At 39.9% G+C, this 27336-nt stretch overlaps 1 protein-coding gene across 4 annotated transcripts in view; it reads right to left on the bottom strand.

The window, feature by feature from the left end:
* The window catches only part of ubr3 (ubiquitin protein ligase E3 component n-recognin 3), a 333307-nt gene that overhangs the window by 150491 nt on the left and 155480 nt on the right, over positions 1-27336 (bottom strand). For all 4 annotated transcript variants that reach the window (XM_080199025.1, XM_080199026.1, XM_080199027.1 and 1 more), the window contains one exon: positions 21491-21579. In XM_080199025.1, coding sequence (XP_080055151.1) covers positions 21491-21579 — 89 coding nt within the window. The remainder of the gene's footprint in view (positions 1-21490; positions 21580-27336) is intronic.

Below are 27336 nucleotides of genomic sequence, written 5' to 3'. Positions count from 1 at the left end.
AACCACCAACTCCATCCTTGTCCCTAGCAAAAATTTAAGACCAAACCAATCTGTTCATAATCTTAACGTCATATTTGACCATGTATCTGCACCATCACAAAGAACACCTACTTTCCCCTGTGCAACATCATCTGACTTTGCTTCTGTTTCAGCTCATCAGTTGAAATAATAAAATGTTGAGCTTATTTCTGCCCATTATGGCTTTCTAAATAACTGCATAATTAATCAGTTCTAAAGTAAAGTGTTTGCCTCATGTCTCTAAACCATGAACAATAAACTACATACTAACGAACATAATAACTGGCTGCCCTGCAGTTCCCTCACAAATCAGCAAGTTTATTTAGATACCCAAAGAAGCACAATACATAACAAAATGCATGTCACCACTGAATATACTCAACACTGAAAACTGTAGATTGCATTTCAAGCAGGTAAAAGTAATACTAAATCTGAAATCAATAGATTTTGCACGTCAAGAATATAAAAAGATATAGAACCAAGGAGTGATGGTTAAATTAAGATACTGATTAACCATGATCTCACTGAACGAGGAAAGCAAATGAGAGAGGGTGAATGGTCTATTCTTGTCCCTAGGTTGAACACATCAGATTTGCAAATGTTACGCAATTTGTAAACAATATTTCACCATGAGTTTTCACAAATTCACCTTAAAAGTGAGTATCAATATTCTTTGTTTGCTGCCTAAAAGATCAACAAAGAAGGGTGATACAATATACATTAAAATTCTTGTATGATATGCTATGGAGTTATATGAGGTGGATAAACTGCCTGATATTTTCTACGTAAACCTCCCGATAACATTCATGAACAAATGACAGTATTTATCTTCTGAAAGGGCAGATACTAATCATGAAACAAAAATTTACGCTTACAAAGCCCCACTACCACAGTAAAATATCTCAAGGTGCTTCTCAGGAACATTGTCAAACAAAATTTTTGATCAAACCATGAGATGTTAAGACATGCGACCAACAGCTTGGTCAGAGAGACATGTTTTAAGGTGTGGCTTAAAAAAGGAGGAAGAGGAGGAGAGGGCTCAGGCACTGAAAGCACAGCCATCAATGGTAGAGTGATTAAAATCAAGAATTCACAGGAGGTCAGAACTGAAGGCGCACTGACACTTGAAAATGGAACATAAAGGAAATGAGGGATTGGGAGAATGCAAATGATCTGGTTCAGGCTCAGACTGTGAACAGGGAAAGGAATGGAGTGGTTGACTAGGATATGGAATTTGTGGTATGGATCAAAGATAATGACATTGATCTTCCCATCAAATGGCATATTGTGAAAAATTGACTTCAGCTATTATCTGCTTTTGAAGAACAGAATACACTAAACGGTAATCTTACTAAGAAGATAAAAATAATGTCATTCCTGACTCCATAAAATTCCACCCAATTTTAAAATTATCTAGATACTGAAGTGAATAGTAATTATATTATTGGTGTAATCCATTTACACAATTCCTGATGTTTTACTACTATTATTAAGAGTTCTGACAAATATGAAACACAAATTCATTCAAAAATGTGACTCCTGAAAAAAGTGATTCCTTAGTAGTTGACAGCACTGGTGGCAGAATACCTTCTTACTGTCCCGGAGAATGGCTTTACTTGTTCAGAAAATCAAATCTGGACATCTTAGTTCTCTAACCATTATAAAGAAAACTAAACAACTAGGGTCAATAAAGCAACAAAGCCCATATGAGCCAAAAATTGATGTAGTCCCAAACTGCACAGTCTGGTCACAATATAATCAGGAAGTACCTTAGGAACTATAGCACCAGTTGTGCACAAAGCTTATTAAGCCTTCAGTTCTCATAAAAATCTCAGGAGGACCAATCACCTGATTAAAATGACAATGCTAGGCATTCATTTAAGGTATATGCTCAAAGGTAGCCCTTTTCGTTTCAACTGATTCCTTTCTCTTAAAAGATATATTGATTTTGGTGTATCTGTTTGAAAACTAGACATCCTTTAAAAAACTTGAAAGTGCTGATTATAAAGATTTGCAAATCATTTAGCATTTTCCCTGAAGCATAGCATTTCTGAAAATATGCAATCTATAAAAAAAATAGATGCATTCACTTGTAAATTAATGGTTAGATTCTTAATTTTACAGCCACTTTGCAAATTATGTTAACAGGTCACCAAATTATAAAGCATACAATGGGATTCAAATATTTAGTTAATCTGTCAAGAAACACTGAACCTAGCATTTTAGAAAGGTAGTCTAGCAAAATTATATTATTGCAAATCATTAATTTAAAATAAAATTTAAACTGGTCCATTTGCTAGATACTTGGCAGGAGTATAACTAACTCTATAACTGTTGAAATCAATTTCTTATCAAGTAATGTTGTATAGTTTAAAATTGACACAAACTAGTGACACTGTGTAATGAGAAATGTACCATTACAAATTAACTTCAAATGTCAAAACGTTTTCAATTTTATAAAAATGTACCAATATTTATTTTGAAATGAAGGTCAAAGAACAACTATGAATTTGTTCTAGTAGACCCAATAAATGATGTCTTCTATTAATAAAGCTATATACCATTGCTTCAGGCTACAGTAAAATGTACTGCCAACATGGCCATAATATATTATATAGTGCAAAACATTCACAAGGTTTGGCAGACATAAAATATCTTTCTATATCACACAATAAAGCTGACTGCAAACTAAAATTAGTTTGTTTTTAATCTAAGATTGTCACATAAACCACTAGCATTGTACAAAACCAAAACAATTCATCTTTTCCCCCAGCAGCTCAATTTTAACCCTGTCCGTCCAGTGGAAATCATGCAGGTGGGCAGTTAAATATAAGCAGGTCACTTAACTGCTCAGATTCTGACCATTTTTGACCATTGTAATGTTCATCCACAGGATTCTGAAAGGCGGTTGAAGTGCTTGTCTAGAGGAGAAGGATCAATAATTTATGCAATTCACATCCTATTATGCAAATTGAATCCCAATGCAATTTTAATGTCATAGAGACTTACAGCATGGAAACAGGCCCTTCAGCCCAACTTGTCCATGTCACCCAGTTTTTACCACGAAGCTAATTACCAATTGCCAGCATTTGGCCCATATCCCTCAATATCCATCTTAATCATGTAACTATCTAAATGCTTTTTAAAAGACAAAATTGTATCCATCTCTACTGCCACCTTTGGCAGCTCATTCCAAACAATTCACCGCCCTCTGCATGAAAGAATTGAGTAAGAAGTCTCAGAACACCAGATTAAAGTTCATCGGGTTTATTTGGTAGCAAAAGCCACTAACTTTCAGAGCATTACTCCTTCATCAGGGCATATAAAGACACAAACTCAATTTATAAAATAACGGTTGGAATGCGAGTCTTTACAGGTAATCAAGTCTTAAAGGTACAGACAATGTGAGTGGAGAGAGGATTAAGCACAGGTTAAAGAGTTGTGTATTGTCTCCAGCCGGGACAGTTAGTGAGATTTTGCAAGCCTAGGCAAGATAGTGTGACTATGAACTCAAGTGCAAAAAAGAATTGAACGTCTGGACCCTTTTGTATCTCTCCACTCTCACCTTAAACCTATGCTATCTAGTTTTAGACTTCCCTATCTTTGGGAAAAGATATTGACTATCTACCTTATCTATGTCCCTCATTATTTTATAGACCTCTATAAGATCACCCCTGAGCCTCCTACACTCCAGGGAAAAAAGTCCCAGTCTATCCACTCCACTCCTTGTAACTAAAACCATTAGTCCAGGTAGCATCCTTTTCTGCACTCTTTCTAGTCTAATAATGTCCTTTCTATAACAGGATGAGCAGCGCTGTACACAGTATTCCAAGTGTGGCCTTACTAATGTCTTGTACAACTTCAACAAGATGTCCCAACTCATATATTCAATATTCTGACCAATGAATGCTTCTTCACCACTCTCTCCATCTGTGGCTCCACTTTCAAAGAGCTATGAACCTATACTCCAAATCTCTCTATAACTTTCTCTAATGCCCTCCCATTAATTGAATAGGCCCTATCCCGATTCAATCTACCAAAATGCATCACCTCACATTTATCTAAATTAATCTCTATTTGCCATTCATCTGCCCACTGGCCCAATTGTTCAAGATCTGTTGCAATCCTAGACAACCTTCTTCATCGTTCACTCTGCTACCAATCTTGGTATCATCTTCAAACTTACTAACCATGCTTCCAAAATTTTTATCCAATTCATTTATATAAATAACCAGTAACAGTGAACCCAACGCCGATCCCTGAGGCACACCGCTGGTCACAGGCCTCCAGTTTGAAAAACAACCTCTACAACCACACTTTGTCTTCTGTCATCAAGCCAATTTTGTATCCAGTTGGCTACCTCAGCCTGGATCCCATGAGATTTAACCTCATGCAACAACCAAATGTGCAGTATCTTGTCAAAGGCCTTGCTAAAGTCCATGCAGACTGGTGTCAAAATCCACTACCTCACTATCCACCTTTACAAAGAATTCTATTATATTATGGTTACTCATCCCCAAGGATTCGCTCATAACTAGATTGTCAACTAGTCAAAGAACAAAGAACAACACAGCACGGGAAACAGGCCCTTCGGCCCAACGGGCCCGCGCCGCCGTCCCATTGTCTCAGTGACCTATTCATGATTTTAGTCTACGCCTAATGTGCGAGGATCAGGGAGGTCCAATATAGGGACAATTTGTTACCCAATCAATCAGCCTAAAAGCACATCTTTGGGATGTGGGAGGAAACCGGAGCACCCGGAGGAAACCCACGCAACCATGGGGAGAACGTGCAAACTCCCACAGACACAGGCCCAAATCCATGTGTCCACACAGCAACAGAGATAGTCTCTGAGCTGTCATGTTGCCCTCGAGATGGTCCAGTTTAAGCACACTAACGACATGAAGCAATAGGCAACTCCTGAAGCAGCGTCCAAGAGCAGCCCACTACAACCTGCCGCATGCATGCCCCTTGCTGGTCAACAAGGTGGACTTAAGTGCCTGTGGAGACAAAAAATTCATTATTAAACAGGCAAAGACTGTAACATCCCTGAGGCAAAAAACATAATCCCAAGACTACAATGTTTAGTAAGGCCTGCTATATCCCCCTATATGTAGACCGCTCATGTGGCTGTCTAAGTGACTCTTAAACAACCCTAGCGTGCCCGCTTCCACCACCTTACTCGGCAGTGCATTCCACACCCCCACTACCCTTTGCGTGAAAAACTGCCCTCTAATATTTGTCTTATACCTAGCCCCCCTCACCCTAAGCCCGTGACCCCTCGTTCTATCCATTTCTAATAGCGGAAAAAGCTTACCACCATTTACTCTATCTATCCCCTTCATAATCTTATAAACCTCTATTAGATCCCCCCTCAGCCGACGTCTCTCAAGGGAAAACAGCCCAAGTTCGTTCAATCTTTCCTCGTAAGACAGCCCTTCCATACCAGGCAGCATCCTGGTAAATCTCCTCTGCACTCTCTCCAGGATCTCTACATCCTTCCGGTAGTACGGCGACCAGAACTGGACGCAGTACTCCAAGTGAGGCCTAACCAACGTTCTATACAACTGCAACATCAGACTCCTACTCTTATATTCTATACCCCTTCCTATGAAGGCTAACATACCATACGCTTTCCTCATCACATTCTGCACCTGCACCGACACCTTCAGGGACTTGTGCACTTGCACCCCCACGTCTCTCTGCGTATCTATACTCCGGATAGTTCTACCTTTTATCGTATAACTCCCCTCCACATTATTCCGGCCAAAGTGCATCACCTCGCATTTCTCCGGATTAAATTCCATTTGCCATCTATCTGCCCAATCTACCAGCCTGTCTATGTCCTGTTGCATTGCCAGGCACTGCTCCTCAGTACCCGCCAATCCAACCATCTTAGTGTCATCAGCAAATTTGCTGATCACACCACCTACCCCCTCTTCCAAGTCATTAATATAGTCCTTTCTCTTTGCACAATACCCAGTCCAAGATGACCTATTCCCTTGTTGGTTTCTCAACACATTAGTCCAGAAAACCTTCCTGCATACACTCTAGAAATTCCTCCTCTATTGCCAGTTGGGCTTACAGTGTGGCACATACTGGAAACTACATATTAATATGCAGGGTCCTGGTCTTTGCAGAATGATGTGGAATTTCACCACTATCCAATGAATATGTACTTTCCACCCTCACTAGACCAGAGGAAGCTTTCAGAGTTTTAAACTGGCCAAGCTATAGCGAGGAAGTCTGCTTTCCACAAGGTGATGCACAGGCTTCCTGAGTGATACATGGGATGCACAATTATACCTTTGCTTATCTAACAAATAATTTGCATATACCGATCACAAGTATAGATTTGTTCTGAAGTCACTGATATTAAATTACAACTAACAGTGCTGATTACTTCATTTATGTGAGATAATATAGTTAACCAGTTTATAGTCTCTATTTGCTTGTCTAATTATTATAATTAATTTCTAAGGTATGCCTTAGATATGTATGACTACACCATCCAAACATCCACATCTGCTGTTATGGCTTGCAATTACCAGGGTTCTCACCCACTGTCCCTCGGCCAGCTTGTTTGTGCTGCCCATCTGCAAGTGAGGGAAATGCCCTGAAACATTTTCATAGCAGCTTCCCAGAGAATTGTGTTGTACTCAAGGCACAGGGGAACTCTAGTGCATTCAATAATTTTAACCGCTCATAGACAGATCATATACACATCTCACCTGCTTCAGCTAAGCAAATTACGTGACCGACATTTACTGGTTTATTCCTCAGGGAAATGCCTCGACCATTCAGAGCCAAGCTGCCTGGTTAAAGCTACAAATGATGCTTGACAGATAACTGTCAGTCACCACAAACTGGTGCATTTTCCACAGTAACTCATTTACCAATGAGAATCCACTTGCCAACCAATCAATGCTATTCTCTGTTATAATTCAGGTCATAAATTCCAAAATGCATTATTAAGTCTGCCTGGGTCATAGATTGTGCAATTCAAATTTGGCTAGGGTAAGCATGAAATGTTTCACTTCACTTCAAAAGACCCACCAGGGAGCTTTTATCAAACAAAGTTTATTTAAGAATACAATTAACATGTATGGAAAGAGAATTAGCAATAACTTTTACCAATTACAAATAAAAAAACTATGACATTGTATAAACCTCAATAAATTTATGAAATGTTCCAATTAAACAAACTTCGCTATACAAAACCCTCACCACAGGTTTCGCACAGAAAATATGAATGCTCACGTGATGCTGGAACATAGCTCTTTGGTTGGATGCTGTAGCTCTTGATATACATACAGACAAGTTTCCCAGAACACCTGGGAAAGTCTCTATTTATTAGCTAGCAAATCATCAACAGCAGAATTTTCACTCGAGGAAGGCAAGACCTGCTTCCAGCTAGCCAGCAGAATCTCCAAAACCAGGAAGAGAGAGAGAGAAAAACACTGCTTTTCAGTCTGATATTCACACACCCCTTCTAAACTAAAACAGCAGCTAGCAGTCCAAAGCTGAAAGTGAAATTTTGAATTCATTCCGAAAAAAATTTTTCCAAAACACATGATCTGCCATCCAGTTGTAAATTCCAAGTCAATGCATGAGGCCCAGATTAAAAAATAAACAAAACTCCATTTAAACTACTGAAGCACCAATAAAAGGACTTCTAGCAGACAGCATGGCGACAATGAAACCAAAAAACCTGCTTACAACTGCAGAGAATGTGATTTTGTAAAAAAAATTCTTAGAGGTACATTAATGTCACACCTTATACAGTATAAATTTGTGGTTTCCCTTGGATTTGCATTCTTGCAAAATGTTCTGATAAATGCAAGATTAAAAACTTTGACAAAAAAGGTATTTTTTCAGCAAAAGCTTTTTTCAAGTTCTCTACTGCCAAACAACTAGAATAAGAATTCCTACTGCATTTATCAAAATTTAGGTATATGGGAAGTTAAGATTTTCAATGCAAAGCTCTTAACTCATTGAGTTATACTGCATTCTGCTTAATGCTTCTTTTGGTTCCAAAAGTTGCTACCATTCTTGACATGCCTGCTTATCTGTTGGCCGTTAAAAAAAGATCAAAGCCAAACACAGAATTATCACAAAGAATATATCCAAATTGTCTAATATTTTGAAGACTTTTGTCAGCTGCTTCGCTGTGTTTAATTGTTTTTTATAATATATGAGGTCCCAAGACAGCAAATGTGTAAAGCTAAAAGCTAGGAAAAGAGACAAAAAAATGCTGAGTGCAGAACAAGTCTCTAATTGCAAAGAACATTTTCCCTTACTAAACAGTGTGTCAAGGTAGCTCCCTGGAGGCAGAACAACTATTAGTACTTTGATATCTTCTGCCCCAACCCTTCACCTCATTTCCCAAAAGACAGTTGAAACCTAATTTATTTTTCTAACTAGGCTCAGCAGCCTGAGAATGCAAGACATTTCTGATATCACCTTGCTTGCAGAAAAAAACCCAATGATGCACTCTATTCTCATTTGCCTGAGGTATTTCTATTTCAAGGACTAAGCAATAACATCTGAAATATCTCCTGCTGAGAAACACACAGAATTTTCTGAAGCTTGGTTGGGTGTCAAGCAGTCTTGATCAGGACCACTAAATAAGGATAATTTAATATTTCAACGAGTAGATGAAAAAAAGTAAACATGTATTATAGATTTAGATATCAATCTCAAGTGGTAAATACAATTACAAGTGACAGGAATATATTCCAACATACCCCTAACTCTCCATTTATATTCTCCCCCACAAGACACAAAAGTCAATCATTAGTGATTAATGTTAGTAGAACCGTGAGTGTGGAAATTATTAGTTACAATGTTAAACCAGAGAACTATAGAAAAGTTACGGTGCAGAAAGAGGCCATTCAGTCAATGGTGTCCGCACAGGCCAACAGAGAAACAGAAACTAGCCGTTCATTTTAATTCAACTTTCCAGCACCTAGTCTATAGCCTTGCAGCTTACAAAACTTTATGTGTAGACCCAGGTACATTTTAAATGAATTGAGCACTTCAACCTCAACAAAGAACTTAGGCAGTGAAATGCAGATGCCCACTATCCTCTGTGGAAAAATGCTTTTCCTCATGTCCCTTCTAATCCATCAATCAATCACCTTAAATCTATACTCCCTGGTAACTGACCCTCAGCTAGGAGAAACAAGTCTTTCCTGTCTACTCTATCAAGACCCCTAATAATTTAGTGTACCTCAACTAGGTCACCCCTTTTCCTCCTCTACCAAAGGAAAACAACCCTAGACTATTCAACGTCTCCTTTTAGCTGCAATTTTCAAGTCCTGGCAACATTATTACAAATCTCCTCTGCACTCTTTCCAGAGTAATTAGGTTCTTCCTGTAATGTGGTGACAAGACTAGGCCACAAAATTCCAGCTGAGGCTTAACCAGCATTTTAGGCAGTTCCACAATTACATCCCTGTGCTTGTATTCAATATCTTGCCCAATAAAGGAAAGTATTCCATATACTTTACTGACCACCTTGTCCATTTGTCCTGCTACCTTCAAGGATCTGTAGACGTACAGTCCAAGGTCTCTCACTTCCTCAACCCCTCTTAATTTCTTCATGCTTGTTAATTTTTCCCTTGCTTTGTATGGCCTCCCACCTCAAATTTTTCCAGATTGATTTCCATTTACTACTTCTTTGCTCACTCAACCAAACCACGTATCATTCTGGAGTTGACAGCTCTCCTCTATCAACTTTTGTGTCATCTGCAAATTTCCCAATCATGCCTCTCACATTTAAGTCTAAATAATTGATATATATAACGAACAGCAAGGGCCTCAACACTGAGCCCTGTGGAACATTTTTCCATTTGATTATTATCCTCTGTTTCCTGTCACTTGCCAATTTTGGATCCAATGTGCCAATTTTGGATCCAATGTGCCACATTCCCCATATCATAGAAATCATAGAACCCTTCAGTGCAGAAAGAGGCCCTTCAGCCCATCGAGTCTGCACCGAACACAATCCCACCCAGGCCCTACCCCCATATCCCTACATATTATATCCACTAATTCCTCTAACCTACGCATCCCTGGGTACTAAGGGGCAGTTTCTTAGCATGGCCAATCAGCCTAACCCGCACATCTTTGGACTGTGGGAGGAAACTGGAACACCCGGAGGAAATCTATGCAAACACGAGGAGAATGTGCAAACTCCACACAGACAGTGACCTGAGACAGGAATCAAACCCAGGACCCTGGAGCTGTGAAGCAGCAGCGCTAACCACTGTGCTAACGTGCCGCCCATATCCCATGAGATCTCACTTTTCTGACCAATTTGCCATGTGGGACCTTGTCAAACATTTTACTGAAATCCATGTAGACAACATCCAGTGTACTACCTCATCAATCCTCCTTATTACTTCCTCAAAAAATTCTATTAGGTTAGTAAGACATGATTCTTCCCCATAAAAAAAAACATGCAGGCAATCCCTAATCAATCAGTGCCTTTCTAATTGCCAGTTATCCTGTCTCTCAGAATGGTTCCCAAGAATTTGCCCACCACTGAAGTCTGACTGACTGGCCTATAGTTCTCTGTTCTATCCCTCACACCCCTTTTAAATAATGGTACAATGCTCCCAGACCTCCAATCCTCTGGGATGTCACCTATATCCAGTGAACATTGGAAAATGATATTCCTTGGCTTCCTTCAGCAGCCTGGGTTACAATTTATTTGTCCCTGCCGATTTATCCACCTTCAAGGATGTTAGTCCCTCCAGTACATCCTCACCCACTGTGCTTATTTTATAAAATATTCACAGCTATCCCTCTTTAACTAGAATGTCTACATCATCCCTCTCCTTAGTGAAGACAAAGACAAAGTATTCATTGAGAACTCTGCCACATCTTCAGAATCAAACCACAAGTTACTATGTGCATATTGACTCTCCCTGTTCCTTAGTTATTCTATTGCTCTTAATGTATTAAAACGTCTGAGGATTTTCTTTGATTTTTAGTTGGTTTTTTTAATATCCTCTATTTGCTTTCCTAATTTCAATTTTGCCTCACCCCTGTAATTTCTAAACTCCTCCAGGCTTTCAAAAGTATTAACTCTTTTGTGACCGTCATAAGCTTTCTCATTCTGATTTACCTTGGTCTGTATGCATCTGGATAAGCAGGGGCTCTAGATTTGGAATATCGCCCTTTTTCTTTATAAGGTCATGTCTACACTGTGCCCATAGAATTTCACGTTTGAATACCTCCCACTGATTTGACACAGTTTTTCCTCCTAATAACTGTATTCATTCCATTCTGTTCAGCTTATCTCTCAGCTTTGTAAAATTTTTCTTTCCCCAATTTAGAACTTTTATTTGTTTTATTTTTGTCCTTTCCCATAATTGTGCTAAATATATTATGGTAACTATCTCCAAAATGGTCCTCCACTGCTACTTCATCCACCTAACCAGCTTTATTTCCTAAGACCAAACCTAGAATTGCACCCACTCTCATTGGGCTTGTTAAACGGTGGCTAAAAAAAAAACTTACATGCAATTTAAGAACCCTGCACCTTCTATTCCCTTCAGACTGTTCCTATCCAAATTGATATTAGTTAAAGTCCCTGACAATTAGAACATAAGAACATAAGAAATAGGAGCAGGAGTAGGCCATCTAGCCCTTTGAGCCTGCCCCGCCATTCAATAAGATCATGGCTGATCTGTTGTGGCTCAGTTCCACTTTCCCGCCCTCTCCCCATAACCCTTAATCCCCTCTCTTATCAAGAACCCATCAACCCGCTTCTTAAAAATATTTAGCGAGGCAGCCTCCACCACTTCAACGGGCAGAGAATTCCAGAGATTCACCACCCTTTGAGTGAAGAAGTTCCTCCTCAATTCCGTTCTAAACCGCCTCCCCTTTATCTTGAGGCTGTGCCCCCTAGTCCTACTGTCTTTTTTGAGCGGGAAGAGTCTCTCCACCTCTATCCTATCCATCCCATTCATCATCTTATATGTCTCAATGAGATCTCCCCTCATTCTTCTAAACTCTAACGAGTACAAGCCTAGTTTATTCAGCCTCTCCTCATAGCTCAATCCCCTCAACTCCGGTATCAGCCTAGTAAACCTCCTCTGCACTCCCTCCAGGGCCAAAATATCCTTGCGCAGGTGCGGCGCCCAAAACTGCACACAGTACTCCAGCTGCGGCCTCACCAATGCCCTATACAGCTGCAGCAAGACCTCCCTACTTTTATATTCGATCCCCCTCGCTATGAAGGCCAGCATCCCATTCGCCTTCCTGACCACCTGCTGCACCTGCAAGCTGGGTTTTTGCGACTCATGCACAAGGACCCCGAGGTCCCTCTGCACCGTCGCCTGCTGCAGTTTTTCGCCACGTAAGTAATAGTCCTTCCTACCATTCTTCCTACCAAAGTGGACCACCTCACACTTGCCAACATTAAATTCCATTTGCCATTTCCTGGCCCATTCGCCCAGCCTATCTAGATCCTTCTGCAGACTCTCCACACCCTCCGCACAATTTGCCTTTCCCCCAATCTTGGTGTCATCAGCAAATTTCGACACCCTGCACTCGGTTCCCTCCTCCAGATCATCTCCCTTTGTTTTTGCATTCAGGAATCTGTCTACATATTTGCCCTTCTAACTCCTTTCCACTATTTGGGGGTCTATTGTACAGTCCCTCGCAGTGCAGTTGCCCCTTTTATTTTAAAGAAACATCAGGACTGGTAACTGTCAAATTAAAAATCATACTTGGTTAACTTGACGGCTTTTACTTTGACTTACCAAGTAGCAGCTCAAACCTATTCAATCTTAAACATCACAATGCCTCCTAAAATCTAACAATGAGAATCTCTATCATTTGAAATCATGTCGTCCGGTCATTTGGAGATTATTGGCCATCAAATTGAATTTCACCCCCAGCATGATACGTTGTAATGCCTAGATGTCCCTGTTGTATTGCTTTGAAGGATTTAGAGTCTCAGGATATTTGGTGTGAACAACTTCTTATCATAAATTAATAGGTTTTCCACACTACTGAACATCTACATTGCTCCAAGTACAGTTTTAGGATGAGATTGTGTCATAAAAGGAATAATCATGGAAAATGGCTCATCTTCAAGGGTTAAGAACCTGCTAGAAGAATTTGTGATTTTAAAAGACACTATCCCTTCAAGGATTTATGCAGGTTTACTCAGGTTGCTGCTGTTCCTGAAAAATACAGCATTTTATGTGAAAAGGTAATTAAGCAGTTTTAAAGACACTGGCAGAAGATTTACAAAAGGACCACAGGGTGGTTTATGGTTTTGGAAAAAAGCATGCTTTGGAAAACTGTGTTAAAACCTGGCAGGCTGTTTTTGCTTTGGGCAGAAAACAAGAAGGTTCAGCTGGGAAAAGAAAACAGCTCCTGTAGTTCCAGATCCAGTTGCAAGCAAAAAGTTGCTCTATGTTCTAAGATCAATAGACCACAAGTTTTCTGCATAGTCACTTAAAAATTAGTGCAAGAGTCACCGACCATTTCTCAGACCAGCGCTGAGAGACTAACTGCATAACCTGGATATTATTTCAAGGACTCTATCAATTACCTTTTCCTTTGAATCATTGACTATTAGCCATTAGGCAGAATTTCCTCTATTATATTTGTTTTGTGCATGTAAGTTAGGGTATTTAGAAAGATTAATTATGACACTTCTGTATTTTATAAGTTAATTAGCTTTACCTTTCTACTTGACTGGTTTTATAATAGAACAATAATTTTGTTGTTTACTGAAGAAACGTGGGCATTGAGTGGCCATTCAGACAATAGTAGATAAAGCATTTATTTAGCTGTATAACTAGCTGGAAAAATCATTTATGTATACGTTGTGGCCCATGGAATTGTGGAACTAGAGACAGATAATGCACTCCTTCCATTCTAGTCATAGCAATTGTTGGTAACATATTCTGGCCATCAGGTTTGGCAGTATTACTTAATTCTAGCACATCTTTCATCTGCTTTCTAGCCTGCCTTAATTAATTCAGCTTCTGTGCGGTTGCCAATAGGAATGACTGATGTAGGTCAACCATCCATCAACGAGATTATGACCTCCTGTTCAGGTGTCCAAACACGAATGCCTGACCATTGATCTGCTGTGTTTGCCTTTTTTTGTGACATTTTTAAAGTTTATTTATTAGTCACAAGTAGGTTTATGTTAATACTGCAATGAAGTTACTGTGAAAATCCTCAAAAGAATGTGGGTGGCACTGGCTAGGCCAGTATTTAGTGCCTATCTCTAGTTGTCCATGCGAAGGTGGTAGTGAGCTGCTTTATTGAATTGCTGCAGTTCCTAAACTATAGGTGCACTCATTACTAGGAAGGGAGTTCCAGAATTTTGACCCAGTGACGGTGAAGCAACAGCAATATATTTCCAAATCAGGGTGGTGAGTGGCTTGGAGGGGAACCTCCGGCAGTGATATTCCCAGGCATTTGTTGGTCTTGTTCTTCTAGAGGGTTTTGAAGGTGCTGCCCAAGGAACCTTGGTGAGATCCTGCAGTGCATTTTATAGATGGTACACATTGCTACCACTGTTCATCAGTGGTTGGTGGACGGATTGAATGTGTGTGGAAAGGGTAGCAATCAAGAGAGCTGCTTTTTCTTGGATGAGGTAAAGTATCTTTGTCGTTGGACTTGCACCCATCTAGACAATTGAGGAGTATTCCATTCCTCTCCTGACTTTTGCCTTTTACATGGGGGCAGGCTTTGGGGAATCAAGAGGTGAGCTACTCACCGCAGGATTCCTAGCCTTTGACCTACTCTGGTAGCCACAGCATTTATATGGCTGATCCAGTTTAGATTATGGTCAATGGTAACCCACAAGATTTTGATGGTGGGGTATTCAGCAATGTAATGCCGTTGAATATCAAGGAGCAATGGTTAAATCTTCCCTTGTTGGAGATGGTTATTGCCTGGCACTTGTGTGGCATGAATGTTACTTGCCAGTTGTCAGCTCAGTCTGGATATTGTCGAGGTCCTGCTGCATTTGGGCATGGACTGTTTCAGTATCTGAGAAGTCATGAATGATACTAAATACTGTGCAGTCATCAGTGAACATCCCCACTTCTGGCTTTATGATGGAGGGAAGGTCAGTGATGACAGCTGGGGATGGTTGGGCCTAGGCACTACTCTGAGGAACCCCTGCAGTGATGTCCTAGAGCTGAGATGATTGACCTCCAATCATCACAAACACTTTCCTTTGTACCAGGAATGACTCTGGCCATTCCCCCCCATTTTCATTGATTCAAGTTTTGTTAGGGCTCACTGATTCCATACTCAGTGAAATACTGTCTTGATGTCAAGGACAGTCACTCTCACCTCCCCTCTGGCATTCAGCTCTTTTGTCTATGTTTGAACCAGGCTGTTCTGAGGTCAGGACCTGATGAAAACCAATCTGAGTTTTCCTGAGCATTAACCCTCATGAGTTGCAGCCACAAAATGTGCAGAATCTTGCTAGTTCCTTCATATTTAAGAATTTGTCCAATAGCTTGTGGTCTATCTTGATTGTAAACTGGAGCCCTAAGGCACTGTTGATGAATTTCTGATGTTAGCTGCCAATGCCTCCTTTTTGATTATAGTGCAACCTTGTTCCATTTTAGTGAATGACTGAAATACATCACATAATGGTCTGCATGTTCCATCTTTCTGGATTTGAAAGAGTATTGTTCCTGATCCAGTCGCTGATGCATCCGCAGCAAATACTGTGGGCAGTTTCAGGTCATAGTGTGCCAATATATCTGGTGAAAGAAGCATGATCTTGATATTCTGGAATAAGATTTGTTGATATTCTCCCTAACACCGCACATGGTCTTGCCTGAGCAATTGTCACGTGATTCATTCACCTATGCCAAGTTAGGGAGGATCGACCTGACTGACCATCCCCAGTAAGTATTAGAACTCAGTAACACTGTAATCTGGTAACTGCCTTGGTCATTTGGGGATCAGTCCTGATGCATGAAATGATTTGCCTCAGAAATGCAATAGTGGATTATGAAAACTCACAACTGTAGTCCAGAGTTAGCCCTGCTCTTTCAAACTTTAAAACACTGCTATCCAGTGTGGTGGGCCCTTGGATCAGGATGCCATCCACGTGGCAAGTAATCTCTTCTAATCCCTCCACACGGCTGTTACGTTTGAAAAATCTCTGGAGCCGATGTGATTCCAATAGGTGGACAACTGAAACAATATCTCCCAAAGGAATGGTAAATATAATCAGTAATTTGGATTTCTCATCCAAAGGTAGCTCCAGAAGCCACAGTTTGCATCCAACCAGTTTTCTCATCCACAGATGCCATTGAGTGGATCTTCCTTCCCATTATCTGGTTTAACTGTGTGAGTTCCACATAGATGTGGAGCTGAGCCAGTTTTGGTACATGTCTGAACACCAATTTGTGGGTTTGATAATGGGTAAGGTGACTCCTTGATGCAGCATTGACTCAATTACTCATTTCATTTTTGTAAAAAAAATGGGTGTGGAACTTTCCAATGGGAACAAGCAAATTGGTTTTGTATCTGATCCAAATTTGATGCAATAAGCTGTTTTCAGCTCTCCTAAACCCCTGAACACATAAATCTGCTAGTGCAACCTTTGTCCACCCGAGCAAGCAAGTGTTTGAAGACTGCAACATACTAAAACCAAACTCATGGTCATAATCACTTTGAGTGATTGGGACTAAAACATAGACAACAAATCAAAGGCACATCAAAGCACTGAAGTCATCATCAACACAGCCTGCAGAGGAGCTTAATATATATTAAGTAGAAGCATAGATGCACCAACATCAATGCCCTCACACAAACAGACACCACAAGCAATGAGGCTATGATCATCAGCCGTCAGCTTTAATGGATTGGTCATATAGCTTGGATGTCAGAAACCAGATTCCCAAGGCAGCTCTTCTCCCTGCTCAGTCAGAGCAGACTTACCAGAGGAGGACAAAACTGCCTCAGCAGCATTTTTGGACCCAAGGAAGAGAATCTTCCTTGCTGAAGAGAGACAGCCAATAATAACAGACCACAAATAGTTTTGGAACTCTGCTCTGAATTTTTCTAAACTTTCTAAATCATCAACTTTGTCAATGAGTTGCAAATCTGTGCATGCTTTTTGACTCAACAATGAGCATTCTTGATCATGAATAACATACAAAGTTTCTGTGATTTCTTGTCCTTCTAGAATTTAGCAGTCAACTGTCCCTTGACTTTCAGCTGAATGCCTCCTGGACCATGAAGTCTTATAGTCGATGGCTGCAGTCTGGTTTTAACCACTTTTGTGTGTGTGAAAGAATTGAAACTCCTGATCCTGTGTCTAATTTGAAGTTTGTTTTATGGTTTTTTTTCCACTTCTTGAAAGGCACTTGATCTTGGCTGTTTCTTCTGTAGCCAAACAGGCCATCTAAACTGGCGTTTTGTAAAGCACTCTGGGACAACTGGGCAAGAAACTAAACTGACAGGCTGCAGTTTAAAGACAGACAAACAGGCTGCAACCCTGATGAGTGAATACACAGGACATGGGCCATCTCCAGGATGAAAGAGACTTTCTGGTCACACTGGGTTGTGTGCCAGACGTAAAGGCACTGTGAATCCTTATTTAGGAGGAAGGTATGTGACCTATGTGCCAACACCTACAGGCATGGCTGCGGGGGGGGACACCCAGAGATCGGTGCGGTAGCACCTGATTGGACTCTTATCGATCAGGGTGATCAAGTCCTGATCGATTGATTGGCAATGGCCAAAAAAAGGGCGTGAAACCAAACAGGGTATAAAGGATGCTGCACAACCAGGAATCTCTCTCTCTGACCCCACGAACAAGCTACAACAATGGTGAACATCGCCAGCAAGAGGTGAGCCACCACACCCGAGAAGGAAGAAAGAAAGACTACAGCCAGAATGCCAGACCAGAGCAAAGGACCAAACTACACAGACAACTACTAAGACCAGCACACAGATAAAGGTCAGTATCTATTTGGGTATTTGTCAGTCACACAAAGTTAAGTCAAGGTCTTGTATTGTATCTGAATTCTAGTATTTTCTGTAAGATAACTTATTGTTGGTTGGGTGGGTGATTATTGATTGTGTGGGTTTAAATAAATATTGTTTGTACTAATAAGACGTCTACTCAAAGTTATTTGTCCATCGTATAAGGGTTAAAACAGGCTGATTTTCACAACACTTCTTTAATTGTTTTGCTAAGAATGGTTTGCATGTGGCAAAACTGATTATTGCAAGAATGGCATTCCATATTATTTGGGGGAGGGGGTAGTGCAGCTTTTTCCTGCCACAAGAAGAACAATGAATAATGGCAGCTCCTGTCGTCTTCTCTTTTGTTCTGTTTGGGTTAGGTGAGCTAACTTTGCCACATATTCTGTATAACCACTGTGCCATCTGCATAACTGCCTATGGTATAGAGTCAGGTATTGACCTGCTGCTGCTTGCTAGTTCCAATGCTGTTCTGTACTTGGAACTACTGTGGTAAACCCTATCTTTTATTGAACATTAGGCTATTTATAATTCTGACAATTCTATGTAGATCTCTCTCTCTCCATGCTCTTAGATCAATGATAATGTAGACTGGATACTTACATATTTAACATTGCTACATAAGCCATCATTCAATAGAGTGTCTCTCATTATCCCCACCAAATTAACCAAGAGGTTTTTATTATTTCACTCCCCAATCTGGATTGCATCAGTTCATTTTTCTCCAGAAGATTAATTTTTCTCCTCAAATAAATATTTTGCTTTGCTTTCTCTTATTATCTGCACAATCTTCGATTGGGTCAAATCTTTTCTCAGCAGCAAAAACTCTGACAGTGTCTCTTCTAAGATTCCCACAAAAATTCAAAATCAACTTAATTCATCCTTTAGAGCTCCATATTTACAATTTACAGCTAACTGATCTAGCTTATTAACAAAGAAATCTATGTTCTCTTCCAGTCTTTGAGTACGCCAATTAAATTTTGCTCCCTTATTTTGCTGTTTTTCTAAAGACTAAAAGTAATATTAATGACTTTTACAGTTTTGTTATACTTTGCCACGTATTCTGTATAACCAAACTAACCAAGAGGTTTTTACTATTTCACTCCCCAATCTGCTACATCAGCATTTTTGTTTTCTATTCCACAGTTCCAGAAATCACTGTTTAGATTTTCAGAAAGAAGGAAGGCCTGCGGTCATTAAAAAACAGCCCAAATGAAAAAATATCAAGACATAAATCATGGTGTTTACATCAATGGGAAAAAATGATTTCTATATTTTCTCAGGTTTGGTAAGTTCTCGCCAGGCTTTGGAATGCTCTGATTTCTATATCTTAAATATGGTTTCTCAATCTTCTCTCCATTCGTGCAACTCTATATGTTCTGTAACATTTTTCATGATTCTCTGGATTTTTTTCTTTTCATCCCACTCAAATTCATTTAACATTCTTTCCATTTCTCTACTCTTCCTGTAATATTGTTCTCTTCACTGTCCGCGATGTAGTTTCTAAAATAATTGTTCTTTCTCCAGTTTTGTAAAATGTTCTCTTTCTCTAGGTGTCACAATGCATAATACAAGATAAATTTAGAGTTCCTTCAGTGTATTTAAGACAGGCAAGACCAAACTGTGAAGGAAATTTGTGACAAAAGGAAGCAACTGCAAGTAGAAAAGGCTCTAACCAATCATCAAATACCTTGTATGGGGAGTCAGCCCTCTGTAAGATGCAGGGTCAACAAACTCCATATCTGTCACATCTTTCATCTTTTCTTCTACCCCAAAGCATAAAGTTTTGTGATCCAACCAAATCAAGAGCCAATTTTTACTATGGTTAATCTCTATTATTTATTTATCCACCTTCAACTGACACAATATTATGTATATTCGTTAAAAGTCTGAGTCACATAATTACTTCTGTGGGTTAGTGATTTTCCTGAGATCAAGTTTTACTTGGGGTTCAATAATTTTGTACTTATATAGAGTCATAGAGGCTTACAGCATGGAAACAGATCCTTTGGCCCAACTTGTCCATGCCGCCCTTTGTTTTAAAGCTCGTAAGCTAATCCCAACTGCCTGCATTTGGCCCATATCCCTCTATACCCATCATTCCCATGTAACTATCTAAATGCTTTTTAAAAGACAAAATTGTACCCCCTCTACTACTACCTCTGGCAGTTTGTTCCAGACACTCACCCTCTGTGTGCAAAAATTGCCCCCTGGACACTTTTGTATCTCTTCCCTCTCACCTTAAATCTATGCCCTCTAGTTTTAGACTCCCCTACCTTTGGGAAAAGATATTGACTGTCTACCTTGTCTATGCCCCTCATTATTTTATAGACCTCTATAAAGTCACGCCTCAGCCTTCTACACTCCAGAGAAAAAAGTCCCAGTCTATCCAGTTTCTCCTTATAATTCAAGCCATCAAGTCCTGGTAGCGTCCTAGTAAATCTTTTCTGCGCTCTTTCTAGTTTAATAATTTCCTTTCTATAATAGGGTGACCAGAATTGCACACAGTATTCCAAGTGTGGCCTTACCAATGTCTTGTATAACTTCAACAAGTCATTCCAACTCCTGTATTCAATGTTCTGGCCGATGAAACCAAGCATGCCGAATGCCTTCTTCACCACTTTGGCCACTTCTGACTCCATTTTCAAGGAGCTATGAACATGTACCCCGAGATCACTTTGTTCTGTCACTCTCCCCAACACCCTACCATTAACTGAGTAAGTCCTGCCCTGTTCAATCTATCAAAATGCATCACCTCGCATTTGTCAAAATTGAACTCCATCTGCCATTCGTCAGCCCACTAGCCCAACTGATCAAGATCTACGTGTGTACACACAATTCAAATTAAAGAGTCTGCTTACATTTATATCTTTTCAGTGTTTATGACCTAAACCCCATAATCTTTACATATCCAACAAACTCAATTTCAGTTCTGAGCCACTTGGCAGAACCTTAAGTTAAAAACCTAGAATCACCACTCGAGTTCTTCTCTCAGCTCTCTTCAATTCTCTTCAACACATGATGGTCCCTTGAAGACTAGGAACTCAACTGTTCATAAAATTCAAATATAACCTCAATCATAATCTGAACAAAGATACAATAAATCAATTACATCCAAATCCCAGCTAGATACACCTATGTACATAATTGACACAAGTGGACTAGATTTTATAGATTTGATGCTTTCAGGAGACGATGAATAATCAATTCCTTTTTCATATCTCTTGATGGGCATCTCTTTGTCACGTTACCCATTTCAATAGTCAGAAACTTGCCTGTAACACAATTTCTATTCATTGGATTTAATCTGTCTAAATAGTTTAAATACCTTCCGCTGCCCATATACAAATCCCAATAGAAAACTACGAAACAATTCATAATCATTAGAATCCAAAGGACTGTTGTATTTAAATTATACTGATAAAATGGTCTGAACTGGACAAATATTTTGCATTGATTGACAAAGGCTTACCGAGATCCATTGCTGTTTCCATGAAACTTTTTTGCTTTGAAGCAAATTCCGCAAGCAACTTCTGTTGTCTCTCCCTGGCTTTCTGACGTCTGTACAAAAAAAAACGCAAACTAAAATAAACCCATACTTGGCAAAAGGCACATAGAAAATTTAGTTCCTATTGAATATTCAGCAGATTTACCATGACCTATTAAGCTGCAAGAATTTTCTCCTCCAGCTAAGCCAGTATTAGTATGATGCAGAAAGATTTGAGTTATCCAAGTTAGGGCATATCATTTAGATGCTGAGCAATAGAAGAAAAACATAGCAATGGACAGCATTTTAAAATATGATGTATTTACAATTATATTAATATCAAAGTACTGTGCTCAGAAAGAAAAAATGTTGATCAATGCCTCAAAATTTATACAGGCTATTTCAGTGTTTATTCCACAGTTCAGTGTTTATTCCACAGTTCAGTGTTTATTCCACAGTTCAGTGTTTATTCCACAGTTCAGCATTTCAAAATGTAGAAGGCAAGTAGAAAGACGCAAGGAAGAAATGGTCTTTGCATAAAGTCTTTCACATCCTCAGGACATCCCAAAAAGCTTCACAGCCTTTGAATTACCTTTGAAGTGTCACTGTCATCATGTAATCGAATCTGGCAGTCAATTTGCACAAAGCAAGATCCCAGAAATAAAGAAAAAAAATGACCAGCTAATCTGTTTTATTGATGTTGTTTGAAAGATAAATTCTCCAAGGACACCGGGAAAACATGAATAGCACCTTGGAGTATTTCACATCCAAGTATACTTGGTATAACATTTCATCTGAAACACTGTGCTTTTACCAGTGCATCATTGCTTATGTGCTAGCACTGAGCCAAGAATGGCACTTAACATTGTGATGTGGAGTCACTCACTTGATGAAGGAGCAGTGCTCCGAAAGCTCGTGATTCCAAATAAACCCGTTGGACTTTAACCTGGTGTTGTGAGACTTCTTAATGTACTTACAATTCATAGAATCCTATAGTGCAGAAGGAGGCCATTTGGCCCATCGAGTCAACACTTACCACAATGCCACCCACGCCCTATCCCCATAACCTCATGCATTTACCATAGCTAATCCACAGCACGACCAATCCACCTAACCCGCACATTTTTGAAGTGTGGGAGGAAACCGGAGCATCCGAAGGAAACCCACACAGACATGGGGCAAATGTGCAAACCCCACACAGACAGTGGCCCAAGCCAGGGATCGAACCCAGGTCCTCGGCAGTGTGAGGCAGCCGTGCTGACCACTTTGCCACCGTGCTGCCCTAAATTATGGTAGGTTTTTCTAAACTTATTTTAGGATCATTCAATATTCTAGGTCAGATGTCAAATCAACATTTGGTACATCAAATGCTGATGCAAAATGTTCTCTTCTTTAGTACCAGATGAGGAAATATTTTCTGTTCAATCACAACAAGATGGTATACTCTCATCTGTGGTATATTTTCTTCCCTGATACTTCTAAACAAAACGGTTTGAAGTCAGGTTAGAAACCAAGTGTGAATCAGAACAGTTCCTACAATTTTAGGGGGTCATTTGAGTGCTTCAGTCTGCCCCCTTTCCAATAGTAACTAACTGATATTTAGGATTTCAAATTACTTCTTACATCGAAATAAAAGTTGGTATTATTAAGCATTTGCCAACAATTAAAGATGAAGCTGAACATTTTTATCTGCCATTTTTTACATTTTGGAAAATAGGCACAATCAACGTCTCCACATTTCCTTTATGTATTTTCTGGGCTATGGCTCTGTACACCTATGACGTCATTTATTGTTTAACAGAAATAAATTTTAGTTAGAATAGGGCAGCGCCCATTGATTTAAAATTAATAGTTGAGCACAGGTGACTCCAATATAAATTGTAGATTTCAACACCATTCTAACATATGTTATAGATTTAGAAAATAGACTGATAATGCAATATTATGAAATATCTAACAGCAATACGTTAAATAATGCGTCCTGAGCAACTTGATTAAAACATTATGATTTGAAATTAGGCAATTTTACAAAATATTGGAATTTTAACTCCAATCCAAGTTGATCCAATTTTTCAAAATATTTTACAGATTTATTAATATCATCAGAAAGAAGTTATAGGAGCTGCCCTGATGGCTCAGCAAATGCACAGTAAGAAGTCTCACAACACCAGGTTAAAATCCAACAGGTTCATTCGGTGGCACAAGCCATTTGGCTTTCAGAGTGCTGCTCCTTCATCAGGTGATGATACCCCAGTCCAACGCCGGCATTTCCACATCATCAGCAAATGCATCCAGGAACAGAACTACTCAGGCCAGAGGGCCCAAGGTTGCCTCCCTAGGTTCAGTTTAATTACTTGAAGTGGTAATCCAAGTGGATAATGGAAAGCTACAAGAAATGGTGTAATTCATATCCAAAAGTTACCTGATGACATTCTAGACAAAATATCATGAATTAAGCTCAGAACTAGGGGAATTCAGGCTAAATTTTGGGAATGAAAATGAAATTAACTAAGGAATAGGAAACAAATACTTGTTAAGTAATTATATTAGGATAGCTGGTGACAGCCGATGGTGGAAATGCACTGAATAGGATGCCTGAGGATTCAAAGTTGGACTACAGTTCCTCATTTACATAACTTACTTGGGCTCATGCACTCAAAAACAAATCAGTCAAATTGCAAGAGAAGACCAAGGCAGAAATGGCAATAAAGTCAGAGGAGAGTTCGGAAATTAAAACATGGCCAATGACATTTAATGCAAACAAATATAAAATACTGCTACACATACAAATATAAACACAAACAAACACACGCCATAAAATAGAAATCAACAAAGCCAATGGAGTAGAAAAAGGCAAAGTCGTAACTTAAACATACAGTGCTCTGAACCTAGAACACTGTGTTCAGAAACAAAGAACACTTTCAAATGCTGGAGACTGCAGAAAAGCTGATCCCTAGTATCAAAGGGGCTGAGCTAAGAGAGCAGGAAGGAAAGAAAGAAGCAATGTGGATTGTTCATACTGTAAGGTAGGGGCCTACAAGAGGCATTTAAGAGAGTTAACAGAATGCAAAAGGTAAATCCAAAACACTGAAAACCAGAGATGATGACAACTTTGGATGTTAGATCATTAATTTCTTCATTCTTTGCATTAAAACAGCTATGCAGACATTTTAATGTCCAGCTTTAAATCCCACATTCTTTCTAAAGAATCGAATCTGCACAGGTTAAAAAGGTCAACAACTACAGAAACTGAAGACGTGTAATAATGCCACACAAGACAAGTTCTTGAAAGTCACCGGTCAGAGTCTATTTCAAACTAATAAAACAAATGGTAAACAATTTCATCCTAGGCCTACTACCCAGGATTTCCCACATTCACTTTGATTTTTTCAAAACACGCACATTAGAGAGTGGGAAAGATAGTCAGTTGTTCTGACAGGCCTAATTGTGAATCACTAAAGAAAAAGAAGTCAGAGTCACAACCTCCCACTGGCTCAGGTCACAGAAATAATGAAAAGGGTTGATAATAGAAAATTCTTTCTCACACAAAAAATTATCAAATAAACATCCGAGTGAAGTAGTAGAAGCAAAAACCCTGGCATTATTTAAGAAACAACTAGATGCTGCAACATGGAAGGCAGTGGGTGTGGGACTATGAGAAAAGAGAAGAACAAAGGAAGGTTGAAGAATAAGAGGCAGAAAGAAAGTCAAGATCATGTTTGTGGTGCCTCTCAATGAATGAAAATGACACTGCGACTCTGCAAGGAATTCCTTAGACACTAGAAGGAGGTTGTTGAGGAGTATCCTTGCAATGATCTTGTGGCAGACAGCAGTTACCACAATGGGACTCTTCTCCTGTCTTAAATATAGTCACAATTACAGCATCTGAGATCCCCAGCATGTGCTTTTCCTTCCAGATGAGGCTTTGAGGCTGTACAGCTATGCCAGCAGTGTATCTTAACCATGTTTTGGAATTTTAGCAGTGATTCCACCTGTTCCACAGACTTTGTTTTTTTCAGCTGTTGAATAGCTTTTTCAACTTATAGCATTAAAACTGAGTTAGATGAGGCATCAAAGAATGGAATTGAAGATGCTGGAGTCAAAGGCAGAGGGTGGGATTTTCCAGTCCAAGGAAAATCTACCCAAGGTCAACAGATCTTTCCATGGTCCATCCTTCACCTGCTATGATTCAAATGATATCTCCAGCAAGTACGGACTGCTTCCATGTACCTGAATGAGGTCCCCTTCATGCTTGGCTATCAGTGGGGTGGGCCCTTGTGTGCTTGGGCCACAGATCATCTTGATAACATTGAAGGAACTGTGCGTACTGTTGGTATCCATGAGTTCTTGGATCTCCCATTCTCTTTCTACTCACCATTTGTTCTTTATGTTGTGGCTTTTATGCTGTACCACTGCCTTCAGCCACCTGTACGAGTGTTGCTTTTCTCAAGCCATGGTGAAGTTTCCAGTCAATTAGACCTTCACACGCTCTCAATTTCAGCAAACCAGTCATGATGTTTCCTGGTAGAGAGATCAACAGCCTTTCTGCATGTTCTTGTTACGGTGGATTTTAGGGTTGACCAGGCAGTATGGTTATAATGTAGTTCTTGGTAGCTGAGAGTTGAGAAATTGGCAGTGAGGCACTGACTGAAAGGACCGCCTCAGTGAAATCTTTCACGCCATCAACGCTAATTTTCTTGCAGATTCACTTTTGTAGCTTTTGTGGTATGGGGCTGGCATGTTGGAAAAAGTGGTGAGCAATCCTGCGTTCCTCAGTACCTATCATGGGATGGGTGATGTGGACTTCTCATTAGTCCCTTCCTCAAACTATGACATATTCAAGCAAGTGCCAGTCTTTGGGCTGACAGTGTTGACATGAGGTCTTGTCCTTGTCTTACTAACGAACAGGGTTTTGGTTATGACAAGGTCACGTTCTAGACATTTTGTCAGGAACAGGATTCCACTGAGTTTGCTTTCCCAGTCCTTCCTTGCACATCACATCCTCCCAGAGAGATGCGTCCTTCTCAATTTCCAAGGATTAGTTTTGTCTCCTGGGACTCAGGTTAGGGAATGCTTGAGAGGTGCAGAATCTCATCTGTTGCATCAAAATAGGAACATATTTACTGATGACAGGGCAGGACTGTCAGCCTCTGCAATTGTCCCAACAAGTCTCAGGTTCTTTCAGCTTGTTTAGATGAGGGTGGGGGCTGCAGGATGGATGTGCTGTTTGACCATGGTACTGTGGGACAGGAAGCCATTCAAGACGGAGAGCCCATAAGAATGTAGTGGTAGAAGGGGACAGTATAATGAGAGGATTAACAGCGTTCTCTGCAGCAAAGAGCCAGAGTCCAATTCTGTAGAATGGACTCAAAAACATTAACTGTGTTCCTCTTTCCACAGATGCTGCCAGACCTGCTGAATTTGAGTCCAGGCCACGTTACCTGCCCGATGCAGGGTTCGGGAAATCTGCTCTGGGCTGGAGAAGAACTTGCAGTGGAAGGAGGACGATCACGTTGTCGTGGTCCACGTAGATATCAACGACACAGGACGATGAGAGAGGAGGAGCATCTCCACAAATCGCCACACAACTGATGTTAAACTGACAGGACTGCAGTTAGCTAATTTGTCTCCCATCCATTCATAAATAATCAAGCTGTATTTGCAATTTTTCAGTTGGAGGACTAATTCCTGAAACTGGAAAGCTCTGGAAAACTATGATGAATACATTTATTACCCTCCAAATCAAATAATTATTTTGTAATTTTTAGAACCAAAAAAAACAGCTGGTATACATTAGCTGCCATTTTATCTCAACAAGATGGTTAATTTTT

This window comes from Carcharhinus amblyrhynchos, chromosome 11, assembly GCF_965287045.1.
Source record: "Carcharhinus amblyrhynchos chromosome 11, sCarAmb.v2.hapA, whole genome shotgun sequence".
Lineage (NCBI taxonomy): Eukaryota > Metazoa > Chordata > Chondrichthyes > Carcharhiniformes > Carcharhinidae > Carcharhinus > Carcharhinus amblyrhynchos.
Note: the sequence above shows the minus strand (reverse complement) of the source record. Positions and strands in the feature narration are given on the sequence as shown.